The sequence below is a fragment of the Etheostoma cragini genome, chromosome 11 (assembly GCF_013103735.1).
Source record: "Etheostoma cragini isolate CJK2018 chromosome 11, CSU_Ecrag_1.0, whole genome shotgun sequence".
Classification (NCBI taxonomy): domain Eukaryota; kingdom Metazoa; phylum Chordata; class Actinopteri; order Perciformes; family Percidae; genus Etheostoma; species Etheostoma cragini.
In genome coordinates this window covers 11,309,892-11,330,702 of record NC_048417.1, presented here as the reverse complement: position 1 = coordinate 11,330,702, position 20,811 = coordinate 11,309,892, and the positions used below count along the sequence as shown (strand labels likewise).

The 20,811-nt window shown below is 40.7% G+C and overlaps 3 protein-coding genes and 1 long non-coding RNA gene across 5 annotated transcripts in view; 1 reads left to right on the top strand and 3 right to left on the bottom strand.

Moving 5' to 3' along the window:
• si:dkey-4e7.3 (uncharacterized protein LOC402865 homolog) overlaps positions 1 to 6,190 on the top strand; it is a 10,682-nt gene extending 4,492 nt beyond the window's left edge. The window contains exons 3-9 of one of the 2 annotated variants that reach the window (XM_034886337.1): positions 1,025 to 1,102; positions 1,708 to 1,802; positions 2,027 to 2,214; positions 3,775 to 3,954; positions 4,048 to 4,159; positions 5,231 to 5,367; positions 5,483 to 5,830. In XM_034886337.1, coding sequence (XP_034742228.1) covers positions 1,041 to 1,102; positions 1,708 to 1,802; positions 2,027 to 2,214; positions 3,775 to 3,954; positions 4,048 to 4,159; positions 5,231 to 5,367; positions 5,483 to 5,830 — 1,122 coding nt within the window. In that variant the 5' untranslated portion in view covers positions 1,025 to 1,040. Of the gene's footprint in view, positions 1 to 994; positions 1,103 to 1,707; positions 1,803 to 2,026; positions 2,215 to 3,774; positions 3,955 to 4,047; positions 4,160 to 5,230; positions 5,368 to 5,482 lie in introns of those variants that run through there. The other variant, XM_034886336.1, reaches the window with a different exon arrangement.
• LOC117953400 lies at positions 3,763 to 5,167 on the bottom strand. The gene is made up of 2 exons (XR_004658603.1): positions 5,001 to 5,167; positions 3,763 to 4,133 (listed from the first exon to the last, which is right to left on the bottom strand). It is a non-coding gene; the product is annotated as an uncharacterized LOC117953400 (long non-coding RNA).
• LOC117953397 (cytochrome c oxidase assembly factor 5) lies at positions 5,957 to 7,830 on the bottom strand. Its single transcript, XM_034886373.1, has 3 exons — positions 7,567 to 7,830; positions 6,737 to 6,820; positions 5,957 to 6,473 (listed from the first exon to the last, which is right to left on the bottom strand). The coding sequence occupies exons 1-3, from the start codon at positions 7,666 to 7,668 to the stop codon at positions 6,432 to 6,434; spliced, it is 228 nt and encodes a 75-aa protein (XP_034742264.1). The 5' UTR covers positions 7,669 to 7,830; the 3' UTR covers positions 5,957 to 6,431.
• A 1,055-nt stretch (positions 7,831 to 8,885) lies between these two features.
• mgat4a (alpha-1,3-mannosyl-glycoprotein 4-beta-N-acetylglucosaminyltransferase A) overlaps positions 8,886 to 20,811 on the bottom strand; it is a 31,503-nt gene continuing 19,577 nt past the window's right edge. Inside the window, exons 4-16 of the mRNA XM_034886309.1 lie at positions 15,999 to 16,132; positions 15,829 to 15,875; positions 15,619 to 15,732; positions 14,535 to 14,610; positions 13,763 to 13,877; positions 13,159 to 13,289; positions 12,970 to 13,077; positions 12,807 to 12,881; positions 12,533 to 12,651; positions 11,282 to 11,360; positions 11,093 to 11,153; positions 10,773 to 10,885; positions 8,886 to 10,653 (exon numbers count right to left, since the gene is read on the bottom strand). Of these exons, the coding sequence (XP_034742200.1) occupies positions 10,627 to 10,653; positions 10,773 to 10,885; positions 11,093 to 11,153; positions 11,282 to 11,360; positions 12,533 to 12,651; positions 12,807 to 12,881; positions 12,970 to 13,077; positions 13,159 to 13,289; positions 13,763 to 13,877; positions 14,535 to 14,610; positions 15,619 to 15,732; positions 15,829 to 15,875; positions 15,999 to 16,132 (1,199 nt within the window). The 3' untranslated portion in view covers positions 8,886 to 10,626. The remainder of the gene's footprint in view (positions 10,654 to 10,772; positions 10,886 to 11,092; positions 11,154 to 11,281; positions 11,361 to 12,532; positions 12,652 to 12,806; positions 12,882 to 12,969; positions 13,078 to 13,158; positions 13,290 to 13,762; positions 13,878 to 14,534; positions 14,611 to 15,618; positions 15,733 to 15,828; positions 15,876 to 15,998; positions 16,133 to 20,811) is intronic.

Below are 20,811 nucleotides of genomic sequence, written 5' to 3'. Positions count from 1 at the left end.
GGATAAACCCAATAGCGTAGCCCTTAGAGGGCTACGCCTATACTCATATAATCTGACGTTACCTACGTAACGAACGAAGCTCAGTCCTTCATCCGTAAGGGGACTCGGAGCAGAGCCGTTGCCGTCGATCCTTCGCGTCGAAAGGAGCCGCAGGTTTGTAGAAACTGGGCAAACTGCAAATATGTGGAATTCAGGCATCATTGAGCTTACTATTTGCATACTTCCATTACCTACAGTACATTTTTTTGATATTGAGTTCACGAGTAATTCCTATACGCTATTAATATACAGTAGCCTACATATGGCCAGTATGCGTACAATGCACATAGAGATGCCCTTGGTCTGTGGCTTGTTTTGGTCGCCTCTCTTCCCTCTCACCCTTCTCTTTGAATCATAGACAGTTAAAGAAAGGTTGGAATCCCACCATAGACCGTTGATATACAGTCTGTGAATCCCACAAACACAAACCAGTTTCCCATGGATTTGGTGTTTCCCTTTAAGGGTATTTCCGGAAGTTACGTCATCATCATAGATTGTTTACCGTATAGAAAGAATCCCTTCGAATTTAATTGAAAGCTTAACTCTCTTGCTGTTATGATCAATAAAAAAAGCAACACATATTTGACGAAACTCCCTAGCTAAAGTAAAAATAATTATTTATTTTTCGTTACTTTAAGATGTTTTGATTATTTTGTATTAATAATATTATTTAAATTCCATTATTTTATATTTTGTTGTTCATCTGCTCGATTATGTTACGCGTTTGGGACTGTTATGTCGGCCTACATTTATTTGCTAAATAAAGTTTTAGACAATAGAAGAATACTAACTTTAACGTGTGACAGCATAGCGTAATTGCAATATAGTGAGACTCAAAACGCAGTAAGTATTCGTACTTCTATCCGGATCTTCTAAGCCGTCTCTGATGTGGTCTACACATTGACAGTTTCATAACAGGTTACAAGTTTCTGCTGCTCAGAAACTAGGGCAGAGTGAGAGCTCCGTAGATCGCCTCTGCCCTTAGGTTTCCGTCCGTCTGCATGGCGGGGATAATCCAGTGTGTTGTAAAAGCACGCCACGTTTTAAGCTGCGCCGTGCGGAGGTGAGACGAGGCTTTTACTAAGAACTAAAAACTGAAGGAATGTTTGAGGAAGTTTCTCAGAGACACAGAGCTTTGCTACTTCTCGTATTTCTTTCTGAAAGCTGCTCACGTTAGCTTGTTGTGTTTCTGTGCTTCTCTTCACCATGTAGATCAAAGATGGAGCGAAAGACGTGTTTTCCCATGGGTTAGAAAGCCAGAATTAGCCAGAATGGGCCAAAAGGCTATTTTTCATTTGTAGTCCCATGTCCTCAATATTAAAAAGGGGTTTTAAAATAAAAAGAAAAAAAGGAATACACCACAAACAAAATTTAGCACAACACACCACAGTAAGAGAACACAACAAAACAAAGCACAGTGCAGAATTTAGCACAAGACAAGACACAACACATAAGAAGAAAGATATACAACAAGGCAAAGCAGCTCTGTTAACAGACACAGCTGTTAGGAACAATAAGAGCAGTACTAAACTAGGAGGAAACAATCTGGTAATAGATTAAGAGAATGATTATTAAGAAGCTAAATAAAGATTAACTTTATCTTCACAAAACTCCTCCCATTTAGTCTACTATCCATTTAGTTTATGTAATTCCTCTTGCTGCTCAAAGGTCAGTTGCAGCAGACCATCGGTGGACCCACTCTGTGAGAGGAAGAGTAGCAGCCGGCTCACACTCCACTTCCTCTTTTTCACACTCCGCTCCAGGTAGGTCTTTGTCTTGTGAAATAAGTGCTTCTGTTTCATAGAAGTTCACTGAATTAAACAACCTGCAAAGCTCAACACAACTTTCCATAACCGTGATGTAGGTTATAGGTTAAGTTACATATTTCTCCAGTTTACTCATTTACCAGAGGAGTTGTGTGGAGGAATTAACTTCAGTCAGAACAGTTGTGTTTTGTTCTTATTGGACTGAAGTATTTCCTCCTCAGGGTCCATGATGAGTAAGAAGCTGCTGGTGGATGTAGATTGTGGAGTGGACGACGCTCAGGCCATCATGTTAGCGCTGGCCGCCCCAAACGTGGAGCTCCTTGGCATCACGTGTGTGCATGGAAACACCACAGTGGAGAATGTGTGTAAGAACACACTTCGCGTTCTGCAAGCCTGCAATAAACTTGAGGTGGGTGCAGCACGGTTAGTTTTCTATGAAGTGTAGTTATTTTATGATCCAGACATGATTTACTGGGGAATTTGGTGTCTTTTTTTAGAACATCATTTGTGTGTTTCTGAAGAGTGTCGGAGGAATTTACAGCTGTCATGTTTGCTGTTTCTAAAACTGCCCAACAATGAGTTGTTGTTCCTCAAACCTCATGACATGAGGCAGGACCTGGAAGAACGGCACAACCAGTATGAGCTCAATAAGCTTGAGTAGAAAAGTTGCATGAGTTATGAAGATTAGACTACTGCATTTACCATCAAAACGAAATAGAAAATGTTCTTTGGTTTTGCTTTGGAAAGGGAAATGAAACCACATTGATATTATTATATTAAATCACTGCTTATAACAAACAGTATTACACATAAATCACCTTGTCTCACTCAATGGAAACATCTTTGAATTAAACTTGTCATTAATCAACAAGATGTATATCAAACCCATCGTACCAGTGCATACAAATTTAAGGCATTAAATGTCCCCAAAAAGTACTTTAGAAAAGCAGAACATTATATAGTCCAAATTGACTGAATTTATGGAAACCAGCATAGCACACGTATACTATACATTTTTGATTGTGCCCACATTTAATCTTGTATTGGGGATGTGAAGGCTTCTAGCAAGGTGTTGTTGGGGTGCAATATGCTGGCCCCCCACCGAGTTGGTTGATGACAAGGGATTCACACGAGACTTCAAGAACATTTCACAAGTTTTTTCACAAAGCAGATATCTGGAGACATAACTCCTACCCAGCCCATTGTGCTGACCTTCAACTCACCCTCCGTCTTTCTGCTTTGTAATGATAAGTGCCCACCCGAGTGTGGGAGTGAGGAAGAAACAGGGGTGCGATTGCAGCCTAAAACGTAGAAGATAATGTCACGCGATGTGCTCTGTTTTTCCCTCTTCTGTAACTATCAGCACAATAAGTCTAAGTGAACAGCAAGTTGAAACTACAACATGCTACTATACTATACTATGTCTATACTATACTATAGCTCACAGTATACATAGGGCACCTTCTTCGTAAGCAAAACCATACAAACTTCATTTTCTGTCTTGATCTGGGTACAAAAAGGATCAAATTCAAATATTGTTTGACTGGAGAAGTTTTGATACTACTCAATACTGGGTGTTTTCAATCTTAAAGGTGTGTTATGTATTTCTTTTTAATTATATCATTGTTGAATGTCAATATATATTGTAATACAGTTCATTTTCTGAGAATTCAATGTATTATCTGTTAATAGATTAAATAAATAACATCATGCAAAGATGTTTGGCTAATTTAGTCAAGGTAAAGTAACATCACATTGATTTAACAATGTTGTAAATCCAGTGTTATATCACAGAAAATTGTCCAGCTGTATAATTTGCAATATTAGCTACATTGGTATACATGTTGTCTCTTATGTTTCAAACTCCAAGATATGTCGCATATATTGACAGACATCAGTTCGGGAGCTGTGTAACAATTATACCGGTATAAATGTTTCCTTGTGGTACGTTTTTTTCATCTGGTGCCAGATTCCAGTGTTTAAAGGTGCAGCTAAGCCAATCCTTGGGAACAGCCTCAGTGCGGGACATTTCCACGGGCAGGATGGGTTGGGTGACGCTCCAGACCCCAACGCACCTGGTCTGGACCTGGTTCAGAAGGAGGGTGCTGTGGCCGCTATGATCAGGATTGTCAATGACAATCCAGGAGAGGTGTGAGACAGCTGTCTGTATGTATGTATGTGTGTGTGTGCGTGTGTGGTTGTGTGCCTCTTCAGGTCTGTAAGGTTTGGGTTTAATTCCCAGGTGTCTCTGGTTGCCACGGCACCCCTCACTAACCTGGCTCTGGCTGTAAGAATGGATCCATCTCTACCGAGCAAACTCCGAGGGCTCTACATCATGGGAGGCAACACTGAATGTCAGTAAAATCATAAACTAGGTTTTTCATATGCATTTTAACAAAAATGGGGGGGGAAAGCGACACAGTCTTAATGGGCTAGACAAAGTCATTTCCTCTGACAAAAAGGACTCATTTGAATGAATGAATTTTTTTTTGCTATTCATCTCCAATTAGCACAGAAATGACTATTGCTTATCTCAGATGTGTCATTTTCAAAACGACACGAGATAAGAAACAGAGTTGAAATCTGAGTGCCAGACATCTTTTACAGCGTGACAAATGTCACTGTGATGAGAGCTGAAACGAGTATTTCTTATTGATTATTGATTTAAAGGTCCCATGACATGGTGCTCTTTGGATGCTTTTATATAGACCTTAGTTGTACCCCAATACCATATCATATCTGAAGTCTCTTTCCCAAAATTCAGCTTTCGTACAGAATTACAGCCACTAGAGCCAGTCCCACAATGAGCTTTTCCTTAGTATGGGGGGCAACAAAATTTTTTTGGGGGGGGATGGGGGGGGCCTTGACCAACTGCCACTTTGCTCGTTTGAAAGCCGTTACGTTTTTCACTTATGGGCGGGCCAAATTCTCTGGATGGGCCAAGCAGAGAAAGGTGAGGTAGCCTTGATTCCTTGGGACTTCAAGATTCCAGATCAGCCAATCTGAGCTTTCATTTTCTCAAAGGCTGAGCAGGATACCCAGGGCTCGGTTCAGAACCGTCACCATTTTTAACCATTGGGGGGGCATAGGCAGGCTGGGGGAATGCATATTAATGTTTAAAAAAAACTCATAAAGTGACATTTTCATGCCATGGGACCTTTAAGCCAATTCTCCAGCAAAACCGCCAAACATTACCTGGTTGCAACTTCCCCAGTGTGAGGATTTTCAGGTCATTTCATTTCAGATCATCTTTGGGTTTTGGACTGTTGGTTGGACAAGAGAAGTCGGGTCAAATATGTCAAAATGACATTTCTTTAATTTCAAGTATTATTCAGACCACATGAATCAATCAAGTCTATCAAATGTTCTCATTATTCTGTCTACATCCTTTAATGGTGGTAGTTTTATGTGGTTTGCGCCTTCAGCTCGAGGAAACACTACAGTGTGTGGTGAGTTCAATTTTGCTGCTGATCCAGAAGCTGCGTACATTGTCCTGAACGACTACCGGTGTCCGACCTACTTGGCCTGCTGGGAGTTTACCTGCTACAGCAAGCTGTCCTGGGTAAGGCGTCCTGTACTAATTACAGCACATAGCCCTTCCAATACGTTCATGCATCCAAGGAAATCATCAGAGAACAATTGCCGCTCTGTGTTTACATTTCTCCTGGTGTTGACAGGAGTTTTGCGACACCTGGTTGGCGCAGGACACCGATAAAGCTCGCTTCATGGCCCAGATCTTCAAACACAGCATCGAGGTTTCACAAAGCGAACGCTTCCAGAAAGAGTTTGTCGCCGGCACGGGTTTTATTTCCTGCGACTCGTACGCCATGGCAGCCGCCGTAGACGATTCATTCATCACAGAAAGCGGCCATTACCCAGTTAGCGTGGAGCTGACGGGCACGCACACCCGAGGCATGATGATAGTAGATACTGTGGGCTTCCTGAAAGATGCTCAAAAGGCTTTTATCATGAAGAAGGTGGATATGGAGAAGTTCAAGCAAATGATGATGGCTGCTTTGAAATAAAAGCTCTGCCCACACTAAGCATGTTACAGTTTCCACCCACACATTTTGGCCCAGTTTTCTGTTGAGTTGTAGAAGATGCTTATGTCCTATTACTCACAATGAGTAATTTTTCTATTTGTGTGTTTAGTAATAAACTGTATATAAAACTGTAACTGACTGCAAACTGTCACTTTGCCTAGAGCAGAAAAGTCCAGAAATAAAGAATAATTCTTTATGATGTAATATGAATATACCTCAATTGTATGATTTGAGGTATATTCATATTCATAAAAACTGATTTTAAATGTTAAACTTGAAATCATATCTTTCAGTCAGACGTGTTTCTGATGACAGCGCCTCATTAAAATGTTGATAGAATCTTTCTTTACATTGTATTTCATCACATCAAGTTTCTCAACTTTCTCAAAGTTTTTCAGCACTACATTTTGCCCTTCAGTTTGCATTGTTCTTTAATATTTGGTAGTCCATTCTTGATACATACTTCAGATGAGGTTGTAAGGCTGCACATACTCTGGCCTATGAGCAGCACTCTTTAGTTTAAATCGTTACAAGTATTTACAGTTGCTTCAAGATTCCCTCAACCACTTCTTCAGATGGTTCCTCAATATCCTTTCCTTCCTCTGAATCTCGACCTTGTGTCCAGCTGGAAGACAGGACAGACATTTGTTAGTGTGCAGCACGCGCACTGAAGCCATGATTCAATTTATCTTTTTACAAGACATAAATTAAACATTATCAGCCATTTGTTTAATATTCCATATGCTTTTGGTCACTTTGGGAAAGTACAGCTTACCAAGAAATAAAAAGATAAAGCATTTCCTGCTGTCTTTACTCTTCTACTTCCCACCAGTTCCTACTGAAGGTGCACTTGTATGCTTTCAAACTTGCAATGTTCTGCTGACTTACCATTGACCTCTTGCACTCAAAGAAGGATGTCTGCAGGGCTTTGCAGTGGCCTTCCTTCAAACACTCACTAGGCATCTTCCCCTCCTCACAAATTAAGAAACCAGTTAGAAAACAGCTAAATGTTTTAACTTGATCTCAAAGTCAAATTGAGTTAACAAGTTAGAAAACACCAACCTCATTATCGTATTTTTGGTGCAGTAACTTAGCTAGCTTTAACTGCATAGCACAGAATGTATACAACTAGCTAACTGTTAGCTTAACTAGCTAAAGTTGTTACGTTAACGAATATGACATAGGTAGGTAACGTTAACTGTAGCTAATTAAAGAAATACTCTTGGTACCGAATTCAACAAACATCGCCTCACACCGATGAGGTTAGGGTTAAATCGAGGCTTTATCAAGCAGCTATTGAAGGTAATATCAGCGGTAATCGACGAATGTTAAACAGTAAGCTAACTCCATCCATCTTCGACTTCAGTAAACGAACTTCACTTCGGCAATTTAATTATTTATAAATTGATTAAATGGTCCGTTTTTACAATGGAGTTTGTCGTGACGTAGAATGACAGATGTTATTGGTGACTAGTTGGGGTTTGGGGAAACATTATCCACGTAACGTCACGGTTCTTACTCCAGAGCAATGTGGACATAGCTAGCTAGGTCTGGCAATGCGAAACTACAACTTACGTACTAGCTAGGTCACGCTAAAGGTCACTTAACTCCAAGCGTTTGTAGACAAACGTTACTATTATCCACCTATGGAACCGCAGCGCCTTGTTTCAACCCTCTAATGTACTTTAGATTTCATGACCAGAGACACCTTTTCTTACCTTTACCACGCAGTCGTGCTGAAGGAGACATGCCTTGAAGTCCTCTCTGACACCGGCGCAGGCTCGGGTATCTTCCTCTTTATCCTCATAATATTTCGGCATTGTGCAGAATCCACGTTAACACCAATATTCCCTTATTCATAAATTCACAGGTGCAAAAACTTGGTTAGATAACAGATGTGACATCAGACATCAACATTATGAAAGCTTTCTTCCACCATGTTTCTGAAACTGCATGCTGGGAAAGCGGAAGTACATTGTCGCAAAGAAGTGAACGCTGGGAAGGTTTGTAGTTTTTCTATGTTGGTTTTTCTTTAAGTTTGAATGTAATGTAGACAGATCATCCATCTGCGAAAAATTTAAATAATATGTCAAATTAATTTTCTGAACTAGTTTGCAATATATATTACTATGTTTTTACCCTGTTACTTTACAGCTGTTCTAAAATCAAACCTGGTGATGCAGATGGCATGAGTAATGCAAGTAGAACAAAATCACAACACAGAAAAATGGCCATGACCTCTAACAACTTTGATCATTTATTTCAAAGATGTCCATGAAAAATGATGTCAAAAACACCGGAGGCAGGCATACACATGTACGTGATGAAGGCACATGAACTGATGAGTGTATCGAGTTGTCGATCAATGGAAGAGTTCCTTGTCTTTTCTTTTTGTCTCCAGTCCAACATTACAGTAGGGGGATTAGAAGGAGATTCATGACTGTTCATGCTGTTTTCATGCATTCAGTTTCTGTTTGTATGGAGATCCAGGAAAAGCGAGAGAAGTAAATCCTGTAACTAGTACTGTATCGCTTTCAAAACATGTTCCACCATTTAAGCGACGTGCTCCCATCTTCTCCCAGTTAAAAAAAAAAAAAAATAATCTGATGATTCTACTTCAGTTTTCTTGAGTACAGATTTAGCATGGATGATTTGATCAGGGGGTGGAGGAGCCTGCTCGGACCAAAAATGCCCTGTTCATAAACTACAAATAATCATCCACATGGACAACAATGTAAGCAAAGATTGGTCTATATCAATTTCACCAAAAGACACTTCATCACTCCCTTGGATAAACCACAAAGATGTAAAATTATTGAAGTTCCACTTAAAATTTCTTCAACTCAAAACATTGGCCACACACACAAACACATGTCAAGTGAATTTCAATAAACTATTAGAGAGAGAGAGAGAGAGAGAGAGAGAGAGAGAGAGAGAGAGAGAGAGAGAGAGAGAGAGAGAGAGAGAGAGAGAGAGAGAGAGAGAGAGAGAGAGAGAGAGAGAGAGAGAGAGAGAGAGAGAATGCACATTGCTTTTTTATATATTTACAAATCAGTGAAAGTACTACACAACCTCAGCCAAATCATACAAGAAAATGTGCACATGATCAGTAGTCATAATAGTAGTCTGTCTATAAAAAAAACAGATGCGCACGTGCTTGGGCAAATGGTTTTTACGTAGATTTGGAGAAGTCAGTGAAATAGGCATCTAATATGGGAAGTTCAATGGTGAAGGGTGTGATGGTAACAAAAAAATGTGAAAAAGCAGTGCAAATTACACCGTTCCAGATGGTAATCTGGTATAACCCCCCCCCCCCCTTTTTTTACCACTGTCTTTTAACATAACACAGAGGTATTGTTCTTTACGTTCAATCACTAATTGGATTGTGTGTTGTATTTAAAAAAATGTTGGTGTTTCCAGCAATCAAAGTGTAGGCAGGAGTGAGATTGGAATAATGTTGCTCAGACAATTTTAAGGAACCTGGATATAAGGCACAATTATTTTCAATTTTGAACCACAACTTCTTCAACAGAATCTATTCACAACTCTTTAGCCATTCAGACTTTAAGAAGTGAAAGTTTACCGTTTTTGTGTAACATTTCGCTTCAAGTGAAAAAAAAAAAACTGTCACAGACTGAACCAAGCTACTTGCAACAGCAGATAAAAGCAACTTTGCAAGTAGCTGTAATAATGAAAAAAATGTACACAGCAATTTAGACAACAAAAACAGTACACAAATAAAACATCCTCTGAACTACCATACACGTCCCTTAATAGAATAAAAATATATTTTACCTCTTGTACAAATTAAAGATTTATTTCAAATAAATTAAGTCACCTTCATAGATCGTCATAGCTGTAATAATATATCAATATATTCCTTCGGGAAAATGACGCCAAGGCAATGTCTGATTGGTTTACTATTAGTGGACACTGAGGTCATATACGGCCTGTCAGACAGGAGGTGAAATAGATATGGTGTTATGGAACTTATTTCTTCATGAATTGGGATAGTTTCCATGGAATCTGGCCTACAGTATGGTCAAAGTTGTTACTGACTGGCTACAGGCAGGATTTTGGAACAGTTAGCTCATCCTGAGTTTGTGTTTCAGGACAAGTGGAGTATTTGAGTGTGGCTGACTGTACTCTGGGTGTGAGGGAAACATTGTTGTTTGGGCTGGTGTTGATCTAGAGCTCCATCATCTCTGTCGAGAACAGAGAGCAACTGGCCGTTACTGATGATAACATTCTTGATCATCATGGGCTTTTGCTGAGGCGCTAGTGGACAGTGCAATGCCCCAGCTTGCCCAAAGTTGGCAGCATTAAGAAACAGAGGAGGATTTGGCAGCATGTACACCAGTGGCCAGGTGACTGGTTCTCCCTAGACGTGATAATTTGTCCTTTTTCGTCCAAGCATTTTCTGATTGTGTTCTAAGCCGCTGAACAACATAGTCACTTTGAGAGCCAGAGCTGGGAACAGACGTCTTACACACACCGCTGTTGTTCTTTCGGACAGTAGTATTCACATTCTCACAAATGAATTAAGAACACAAGAGTGAGGGAGAGATGCAGAAAGAAATGGAGAAATCGATCGATGAGAAGCAAAACAAGGTACATTAGGAAGAGCAGGGACAGAGAGGTGGCGTTCCTCAGACAAGCAACTCTAGTGGGCTCTAATGACTTCACTGCTGGTTGCCAAGTGCCAGAAGCCCTGCGTAAGCAATCTAGGAGATTTGGGTCCCCCAGAGGCCAGGATTCATGTGCCCGCTCCAGAACAGTCAGCCAGCTATCCTCTTTATATGAATCTACAGTAGGAGAGCAGAGCATCATGTGTTATTGGATAAAACAAGGAGGCAGAATGCATCTGGAGAGAGTCATTTTTATAATTTCATTGGACAGAATATGAACAGGTTTATTGGCTTACTTCACTGAGGATGGCCCACACAGCGGAGTCTTTGACAACTGAAAGCCGAAGTGCTATGATTGGATTAAAAGAAGGATCTACAAATCCCTCTGCCACACCCTTTTCAAACTGACCTGTAGGTTTACACACACACACACAGACACAGACACAGACACAGAGAGAGAGAGAGAGAGAAAAGGGGCTGTGACTGAGAACATTTCAAACACTTTTGTCTGTCTATGACTGTAGTCAGTGTGAATGGGTAAGCCGACCACAACGTTTCATTGTGTTTACATGCACTCAAACACATATGGCACTACGAGACTATTAAATCCACTTACCAATCCTGTAAAAGCGGTCTTCAGTTCGCTTGAACTGCTCTTTGGTCTTCGGTCCAGGTTCCTAACATTTGAACAAATTGAAAGATGGACAGTAGAGTAAAAGACAAGACACACAAGTGCAACCCTTTAGTGTGTGTGTGTGTGTGTGTGTGTGTCAGTGTGTGTGTGCGTGCGTGTGTGTGTTCGTACCGAAACAGGCAGTATTTCCACTGTGGTGTTCTCGATCTTGTCACCTGGGTGCTCTTGGTTACCACTGCGAAACAGGAATCTGCCAATCAAATCAAGCATTCAGTTATTCATTTTAATATTAACATTCATGGATAAGCATTCTTGCACTTTTCCCCTTATGGTAGCTGCCACACCGACGTGCCATAAAATCACTCATGGACAGTAGGTTAGTTTTGCAAGTTATGTTTATTAAATGAAAAATGTAGTTTGTAAAAGTATGTACACCTCTTGTCCCAGCGCTTGTCCCTCGTCCCTCCCTGCATTACCACCACTGAGGTGCTCTTGAGCAAGGCCCTTAACCCCAAACCGCTCCAGTGGAGCTGCTCAGGGCCAGCAGATCAGACTGTGGTTGTACTGGGCAGCTTCCAGGTATGAATGTGCAACTGTGTGAATGTGACAGTTCCTTGCAAATGACAATTTGTTGGGTCCAGACTAGATTGATAATAGCCAAACATATTCTTTTAAGAGGATGAAAGAAGGAAGGGATGCCATTAATCCAGGAGTGGGCTTGTGCAATGGCTGGTGTTTTTACTTAAAGTTTGTAATTGCACCGTACTTATTTGGATTACATGTTTAACAGACAGAGTAGGAGACAGAGGGAAAATGCCAGAAAGACCAACTGCTGATGAGATGTTATCTAAAGGAGTTTGAACCAGTGTCATTCAAAAGCAGAAAAGCACTCAAGAGTCAGACAGTGAAACACTAGATGGCCCACTCACTGTCTCTTACTTGCTGAGTGACATTGACAGTCTCACACACTTGTCTTGCTGTCCTAACATTATCTTTACAAAAGCAATGGATACATTCTATGCTATGAAATTAGTCTCCTCATGACCAAATATTAACATCCTTTTTAGGTCTGCACTCATCCAAGCTGTCAGCTTTGCAATCAGCTCTCTTTATTTTCACTGTCTTGCTCCCTCTCTACCTCTGGCTCCACAGAGAGTAGGAGGCTCGCCCGAGAATGCTTATTTTAGAGCACTCTCATTAGCTCGGCCTGGTCTCTAAAGAGACATACAGTATCAGTGTGTGTATCACTGAAGGGTATCAGGCGGAAATAAGTGAAAAGACAGATTTCTACATGTGCCTGTATGTGGAAATGTTGTGGTCATGATAATGATATATATATGAATGCTCACAATATTATTTGAATGTAATTGATAAGAAGCTGTGCACAAAAACCACAATCAGATAAAGCCCTTTTATATGTACCTCTCTATGTTGACAGGTCGGTCAAATTTGAAGAGGATGTAGTCTCCTGCAGTAGGAGTGATGGCCCAGAAGAAGTCCTCTCCTAGGTACGTCTTCTCTAGCGTGTGACCCTGATACACCTATGTGACACAATACATGTTTTGTTCCACACTGATCACGGATTTTGAGGTTGGTGTATATTGCATTAAACCTATTGTTCTTCGATAGTTATTTTTAGGAACTAGATAAGTGCAATGTTAAGATCAAGATAGAATAGTTTATGGGCACATTATACCTTCACTGAAGTGGAAACCTCAGCTGGGGGGTTGACGTGCATCTTGTGAAGCAGTGGCTTCAGGAAGTCCTTGTCCTACAGATACAGACGGGAAACCAACATTTCAACACAGAACTAGCCTTAACTGGTAAATGATAAATGGCAGTGAGGGTGTGAGACTCACTGTGAGTTTCTGGATCTTTCCAGCAAGAGAAGAATGGAGTCCCACGTGTTGAAACAGGGAGGGTCTGAACCGCACACGTAGGCTGGACTTCTGCCGCTCGCAGTGTTTCTTTAAAAAAGGACAAGGAAGAAATGATGACACCAATACTCTTACAATGAGACTCGTCTCTAAACAGTAAACAGTGCATACCGCATCTTTCTCAGGATTGCAGACTTTGACCCAGAGAATATGATCCAGCAGCCAGTCGATGGGCTTTTCCTTGTAGAACATAAAGATGAATTCAACAATGAGGTTCAAGTCAGGAGCCTGGAACATTTTTCCTGGAGGAAAGAGAGAATAGGGGAGGTTTAAAGACATTTGTTGATCCTGCACGGAAACATTCAGCATCGTTAACAATGAGCTGCGTAAAGCATTAATCTGAACAAAAACAAAATAAGGAGAAATGATTGCAACAGTCTACTTGGACTAAAATATACCCGTTCCTCACTTACATATTGTATTGATGGGTTTAATTTGGATTTGCTTTCCCTTGCCAAATGAAAGTACTTAACAGTGACCCAATTTATACGCCGATAAATATAATTTCACTCTTTTCTTAACCGGCTATTGCAGATCCATCCCCGGTGCATTTGACTGTGATCATAAATTCGACAACAGTTAAGAGAATGATATAATAATCACTTTTGAGAGACCATTTAGCCAGGAATGACATTGTTTGGCATTGCAGATCTTGCTTCATTTGACAGACTCGTGGTGGATGCCCAGTATTGATCATGTGCTTAACGGATCGTACCAATGAAGCCCAGCTGAGAGAACTCCAGGATCATCCAGTCCTCTGATGAGAGCTGCAGGGCAAAGTTCTTCATAGTGGCAAAGTAGTTAGGCTTCGCCACAATGTCATCCTCCAGCTGAAGGAACACAGACACAGAAAGAGCTAAATGTAAGCCAGGAGAAACCAATTTAAGAGTTAGGATGGAGAGGGTGAGAGACACGAGGGAGACTACTCTACGTCCACTCAAGGACAACACTCCAAACTGAGCTAAGAAGCACTCGCTACACCAAACTAGAGTAGAAGTAGATATCAGACAGGCAATACCTCTTTCCTTCAGGTGAGCGCAGAGAATGGAAATGACATAACCCACAGAAAGATGATTACCAACACAGTGAAACTAAATCGTGAACGGCTAGCTTTAGCACATTAAATTTGCGGAGAGTAAACATTCATACAAACGCTCCCAAATTGGACGGCTATTTTAGCCAAGAGGACAGATAAGAGCTGTAGAAGTCTAAGAGGATTAGGCTAAAAATAAGTGAAACTGGCTCTGGTCTGATGAAAACAACACTGGCTCTGATGAATGACTGCAACAACATGCATTTGCTTCTAGTACTCGCCATGTTTTAAATTTGGTATGACATGTTCCAACCAAAAAGCAAACCAGTGTTTGCCTAATACCAGGCTTTCACGCTGACACATAAGAAACTGTCTGCAGAGTCCTTCTTAAAATTTGTCCAACAAGTGGCTGTGGTAACATCTATTTTATTCATGTATCTATTTAAGAACATACCTGGACATAATAAACTCCTTTGCTCACAGCATACATCATGAGGAAGGAATAGTCCAGATTCTGCTTGGTTCGCCATCTAAACAATGAAGAAATCATCAGCACCTAATAAACAATACATATATATGAAAAGTGAAATCATCTCAATGTATTTTATGTTAACCTCTGGGACAGAGACACTGCTTCACATGCAAAAAGATCAAATGTGAAAATCTGGTATTCCCAGGTACAATGTGAACAACAGATTCTACTAAAAATGTATAAACCAGTGCTGTCTTACTATTTGTTTGATCTGACTGATCTGCCATTACTGCAGTCTGACTAGTGGCTGTTTCCCACAAGCTGCAGGTGTTCGTGATGCTTCCAGAGGCAGGTTTGGAAGGTGGCACAAACACACACACACTTAACACTCGGGTAAACATACACCATAAATATGAGGGCATGGATCCATGTGCACTTAAACAAGCCAAGTGGTTGAGTGTTGCTGCTGCTTCAGCGGTGAGGGAATGTAATAAGCATTTTTCATCATTCACTTGGACACACACACACACACGCACACACACACGCACACGGTCCAACAAGACTGTTCGGCTTGCCATCAAAAGCATCTTTGCTCACAAACTCCCACAACATAACATACTTGGGCCTGATGGCTATTATCAGAGTGCAAACTGTACAACGTTGGCCCAAACTGCACCATAAACACATTTCTAATGAAGCTTGTTTGTTAGCTGACAAAGGGAAGATAAGTACAGAGTATAATAAAAGGGAGCACCACAGAGAAAAAGAGATAGAGGGTGCTGCTGCCTATGACCTTGATCAGACTTTGAGAAATGCCTGTGGAATACCAAGTACCTCGGCAGCCGACCTAAAAGCTCTCGCTTGCTCCCTGCCTCCCCCTTTTCCCCTGACTCATCCTTTACTTTTCCTTCAATCCTCAATCCACTGCAATCACAGCTCTCCTGCATTTCATTTCGCTCAGGGCTGGTTTCTTCATGATTATCATAATGATTTCTATCACATCTTTCCTAATTGAATGTGAGCAGTGAATGCACAGGTAACACAGATGGCTATGTGAGTTGCTTACTTGACTCTCTCTTTGGAGTCTCCAAATGTTTCTTTGAGGTTGGTGAGTTCGGGGTAATAGGCAGCAGGTGGGGAGATCACCTCCAGCAAGCCTGAACTCAGCTCTGTAGAAAACCTGAAGAAAGAAGGCAATGTTGACGAGTTTCTTACTTACATTATACAACATTTCCACGTTTTGCGCATCTGTCAAGAAGCAGAGAAATGTACTCACTCTTTCTCCAGGCCAGCAACCACGCTGTGAACATAGTCCACGTCAGTCTGCAGAGACAAAACAAGGAAGACACATTAGACCCACAGACCTATTTTAAATGTATAATTTTTAAATTCATTGTGCAAAAGTAACAATGCTTTGACTGCTACTGTATGAAGATGAGATCTCACCTCCCCAACGAAGACAATAATGACACAGTCAAGTTTCTCCTCTGGTGACAGTTTGTCTATAAGTGAACGCAGCGTCTCTGAGAGATAAGACTTCACCTTCCGCTTCACTGTAGGGATCCCCATCACCATGGTGACTGAGAAGAAAAAGTGTGAGGTGAGAACAAGAAATGGTAAAGGATGTTTTTATCAAGTAGATCCAAAACAAAATAAGCTTGTCAAACAATGACTAAATACACTGACCTAAATCCACAAGAACAGAAAGTAATGGCCAGACTGACAGATGACAGTGGGAAGATTGATTGATGGAAGTAGTTTGGAATGCATTTGCACTACCAGGCTATGTGTTATTAAAGATAAGTGTATTTAAACTACAGTATTACATAATGTGGAACTTTAGTAAATAGTCACTGAATCACCAGGTAGAAGCAACAATGTTTGGACTTTACACAGAGTTAACAAATATGTACCATAGCTGGAATTTACTCAACATCAGTCTTTATCCAGGGATATGCCAAGCGTAGCTAAATTCGTTTGAGATTTTCCTACCACCTAAGTCAACAAAGCCAAAACGGCCAACATCAACAGCAATGAGAAAAAGAAACTTTAGAGATTTTATTACTGATTAACGTTTACTGTTTGCAATTGATTAAAAATGTATTAATAAAAACAAAAGGTTATGCCCATTTTGTCAGACTAATAGTCCAGAAAAACAGCTAATCCTACATTGTAAGAAGCCGGAAACAGCTGATGTGTTTGACTAGATACCAAACAATAAATCTAATTCGTTTTGTCAGTCCACTAAACGATTGATCGCATCAGCAAAACCCCCTGATCGCAAATATAAAGTTGACAATCATCTCTGAGCTAAGAAAGGTCACAAGTAGGAACAGATATTACATTCAGCTGAGGATAGGCTGGTGAAGGGAGACAACAGTAAGACATGGAAAGAGAGGAAAAGAGAGTGGCTATTGCCATCTCCCTGTCGCTTGGTGATGGTTGTGGCTTAACAGACGGCCTCTTCTTTATTGTAGAGAGCTCCCCACAACAGACTGTTGCTGACATAAAACCAGTTCATTTTACTCTTCAAGACAAATGGATCACTCTCACTAGGGAAAGAGAGTGTGAGGTGTTAAGAGAGCAAAGAGCGTACAGCAATTCCACATTGGTGTGACAGCAAATGCCAGGATGATGTTATCAGGCTGGTTATCTGACATGGAATCAGTGTTTTTGTCATGCTAAGGCAAAAAAGTTAAAACGCCAGCATGACATAGGCTTGCCTATTAGCCTCTATTTTTTTCATGTTTAGCTTTCTCTTGCTCTATGCATGGTTCAATGTCTTTTACTTAATTCAAAACCTAGGTTTGTATTCTACAGAAGGCGGTTTTGCATAACACATTTAGCATAATATGTAAAATGCATTTCCAGAGAAAAAGGAAAACAAGGTTAAGTGTTTACTGTGTGTGCAGTTTAAAAGGGAGAGCAAGCTAACTGAGCTGATGTGGGGGCACAAGGGGCCTCAACAAAACAAACTTAAGGTGCAGAATGAGTGAGCAGCATAGTGGACCGGAGAAAGGGTGAAGTGTGATCTGTGCAGCGTAGAGAATCTGTCCCAGTTTTGCTTTGTGTTTCTCACACCGAGCTCCGTGTCACATAGCGACACCCACCACCACCACCAGGAAAGTAGGTCGAGGATGAAAGGAGAAAGTGGGAGGAAGTAAAAAGAGACACAGAGTGACAGAATAAGGGAGGGTGACAGACAGTGAATGAGTGATAATGCATGCAAGTGCAGCGTGAGCCAGACCAACTCCATGACTTCCCCTCCCTGTGTCCCTTGATCAGCCTGGACGCTTCACTCTGCTGTCCTTTCATGTATATCAGCCAAAAAAAAAAAATCTACATTTCATTCCACTTCTCTATCACATCAGTGAAAAGAACTGATTTGACATGCCTTTCACGTAACACCTGGCAGTCGGCTGTGTTTGTTATGTTCAGCAGATTGGCGCTTGATTGTTTGCTTAGACCTGGCAAGAAAAATAACTATGAAAGAGTACATGTTGAATAAATAAATTAAACACAAAGTGTGGTCTAAGTGGCATATGTAGCTTATTTGGAGTTTGTTGTCTTTTTGTTTGAAACTGTGTTTTTATGCATATTTGATGATTCCTTGTTTGTATCCATCTACAGTTACTTGTCTTTGCTTTTAATAATAAATAAATAAATAAAAAATAATCTTTTTCTCATAAGGAGAAGTATTGCTGTGTGATGGCCGCACTAGCGGCCACACATGGCAACAACTCACGGTGGCAACTCTCTTTTGGTTTTAGCACATTACACATCATACAAAATAAATAACTGGACATTGTAGTTCTACAAACAGTTGTATTAGTTATTTGACTTAGTTTTCTATTTGGTGCAGACATTTAGTTAACTTTGTCAATTTAGCTAATTTCAGGTTCATTTTCTTTAAGTCACATTTTGTGAAATTAAGACCTTTTTACTTCTAGTTAGTTATGATTATTTGATTTATTTATCCTTAGTTCATATTAGTTAGCATTGGTTAAACATAGGTTGTAGTTGTTGTGGTTTGGCTATTTAATGCGTTTGTCTACCCCCCCCCCCCCCCCCCCCCTTGTGTCAGAATGGCCTGATCAGCCACTATATTAGTTTTCCCCCATGTCTCAGTCTTGTTAGGTCTGTTTAGTTTGTGTAGGTCTGTTTGGTTACGTTACCTGAGTTAAGTTCTGTTTAGTTGACCTTTTCTATGGGCCCAGGACTTTGTTTTCTTTCTTTTTTTTTTGTATAGAAAAACCTACATTTTTCTGAAAATCTACCTAATGACTCCTTGTGCCTGCCAGCTTGGTCCCTCACATGCAGCTAGGGATAAGAGGCATCCTGAGTAATGTGGGTGATTTTAATGACAAAAGCTTTTTTCAAAGGTTTCTAAGCTTTCAGAGTCTTACAAAGCATGAGGGATTGTGTGTGTGTGTGTGTGTGTGTGTGTGTGTGTGTGTGTGTGTGTGTGTATGTATGTGTATGTATGTGTGTGTGCAATCCATAACCTGAGTAAATCACAGAATAAACATTTAATTAACACCTCACACTCTAAATTTTTAGGACCATGTTATTTAAGTGGTGCCTTTAATAAATTGAATCCCCAACACAAGGGGCCTGGTCCAAAAAAAGAGCAAGCCATCAATAACCAGCGAGAGCCATCATAAATCTGACTCCTTACCCTGTGGGTTGAATCATCCAACCAGCAATGCATGTATGGAGGGGAGCTTTGCAGAAACAGTAATTATGCTCTTTGTTGTGTTGGTTCTGCTTGTGTGCCATTTAATGCTGCACAAAACAGCTTCACCAATGAAAAGAAGAATTCACAATATTTCTTTAAAAATACATGACCAACGGCACAAACTTCACAGGCGGCTCATGTTTGCCGATGCATTTTAGCCAAGGATGTTTGCACGAGGGGCGAGGCTTGATATCCAAGGTACAAGATTCTAGCACAGTCCTGTGTTGTGCAACAGGGTTTCTTGGTTTATGAGGGGGTATGAGTGTGTTGAAAACCTACAGATTAGATTATGTTAATTAATGAATTGAGATCACAATTTCTGCCATTCAGACTGACTAAGTAATCAGCAGAATCAAAGGTGTCCATGCCATATTGGAGTTACTTCTGAAAGTGTCCAAGCAGTGATATCGGAGGCAAGAAATACAATACGGGTTAAGCAAAGAAAGAAGCAACCAAATATGCAAATCCTCTTACTGTCAATTTGCACCTCTTTCCCACAGAAGCAAAAAACACAGTTGCATTATACCAAATACAATTGGCAGCGCAATTAACAGCAGTGAGTGGGACGCTGTTAAGGTCTCACTGCACTAGCAACTTGTAATGGTTAGTTGGAACACCTGTACTGAGAGCGTGGTATATGGGAAAGACAGGATGAACTTTCACATGCGTTAGGCAGCCCTTGTAGTGAGGTGCAGACACATGACTGTGTACACTCTCCTCAGGCCAAAAGAAGAGTCAGCCCAAGGAATGACAAATCGGGGAAGAAAATAACAGATCTTCAACTGTAGCTTGTAACATGTTTAATAGCTGGTCCTTGTAAATAAATGTTAATGTTGCTTGGCAACAAAATAAGTACTGACTGTTTGTAAGAGGGCATAAGTTGGCTTGCTTAAGGCCATATGTGTGTTTGGAACAGGCAAGGCTGTATTTACAATAATGTTCTTTTGTTAGTTCCAGTCTAAAAGGGGCTCCAGTCCGGTCCTACTCCAACCATTTTAGACTCAGAGATACTCTGAACCATTTCTTAACATAAACCTTGTTCAATTCAAAGTAATTTGATGTCGTAGTTTGCACAGCTATAAACACCCTTAGGTCAGATATGCTTAGACCAGCATAAAAACAAGTTGAAAGTACATGAAAGAAACAGATGTGGACAAAGAACAATGAGCAATAGAAAAAAGGGGAGGCACTATTGCCGGTGGCTAATCAAGTATGTCATGGGGCATATATGGGTGGATGTGGGGGCAAAACTTCACCCGCTGCCGCAGAGAAACGCAATCACTTCCCAGTAGCAGTATCTCCAGCTTGGTTGTGCATTCCAGTGAACACAACTGATAGCGTATTAGGGTGGGAAGCTGGTGAAAACAAAGCAGCAAGCCGTGACCATCTATCAGTGGCTATATGCAAAAAAAAAGAAGAGAAAAATGCAGAAAGAGTCTTAAAGGTAACAAATACCTGCCCACCTGTCATAAAACCAGACAGTTAAGCAATGGCTAAGAGATGGCAATGATAGGCCTTGCA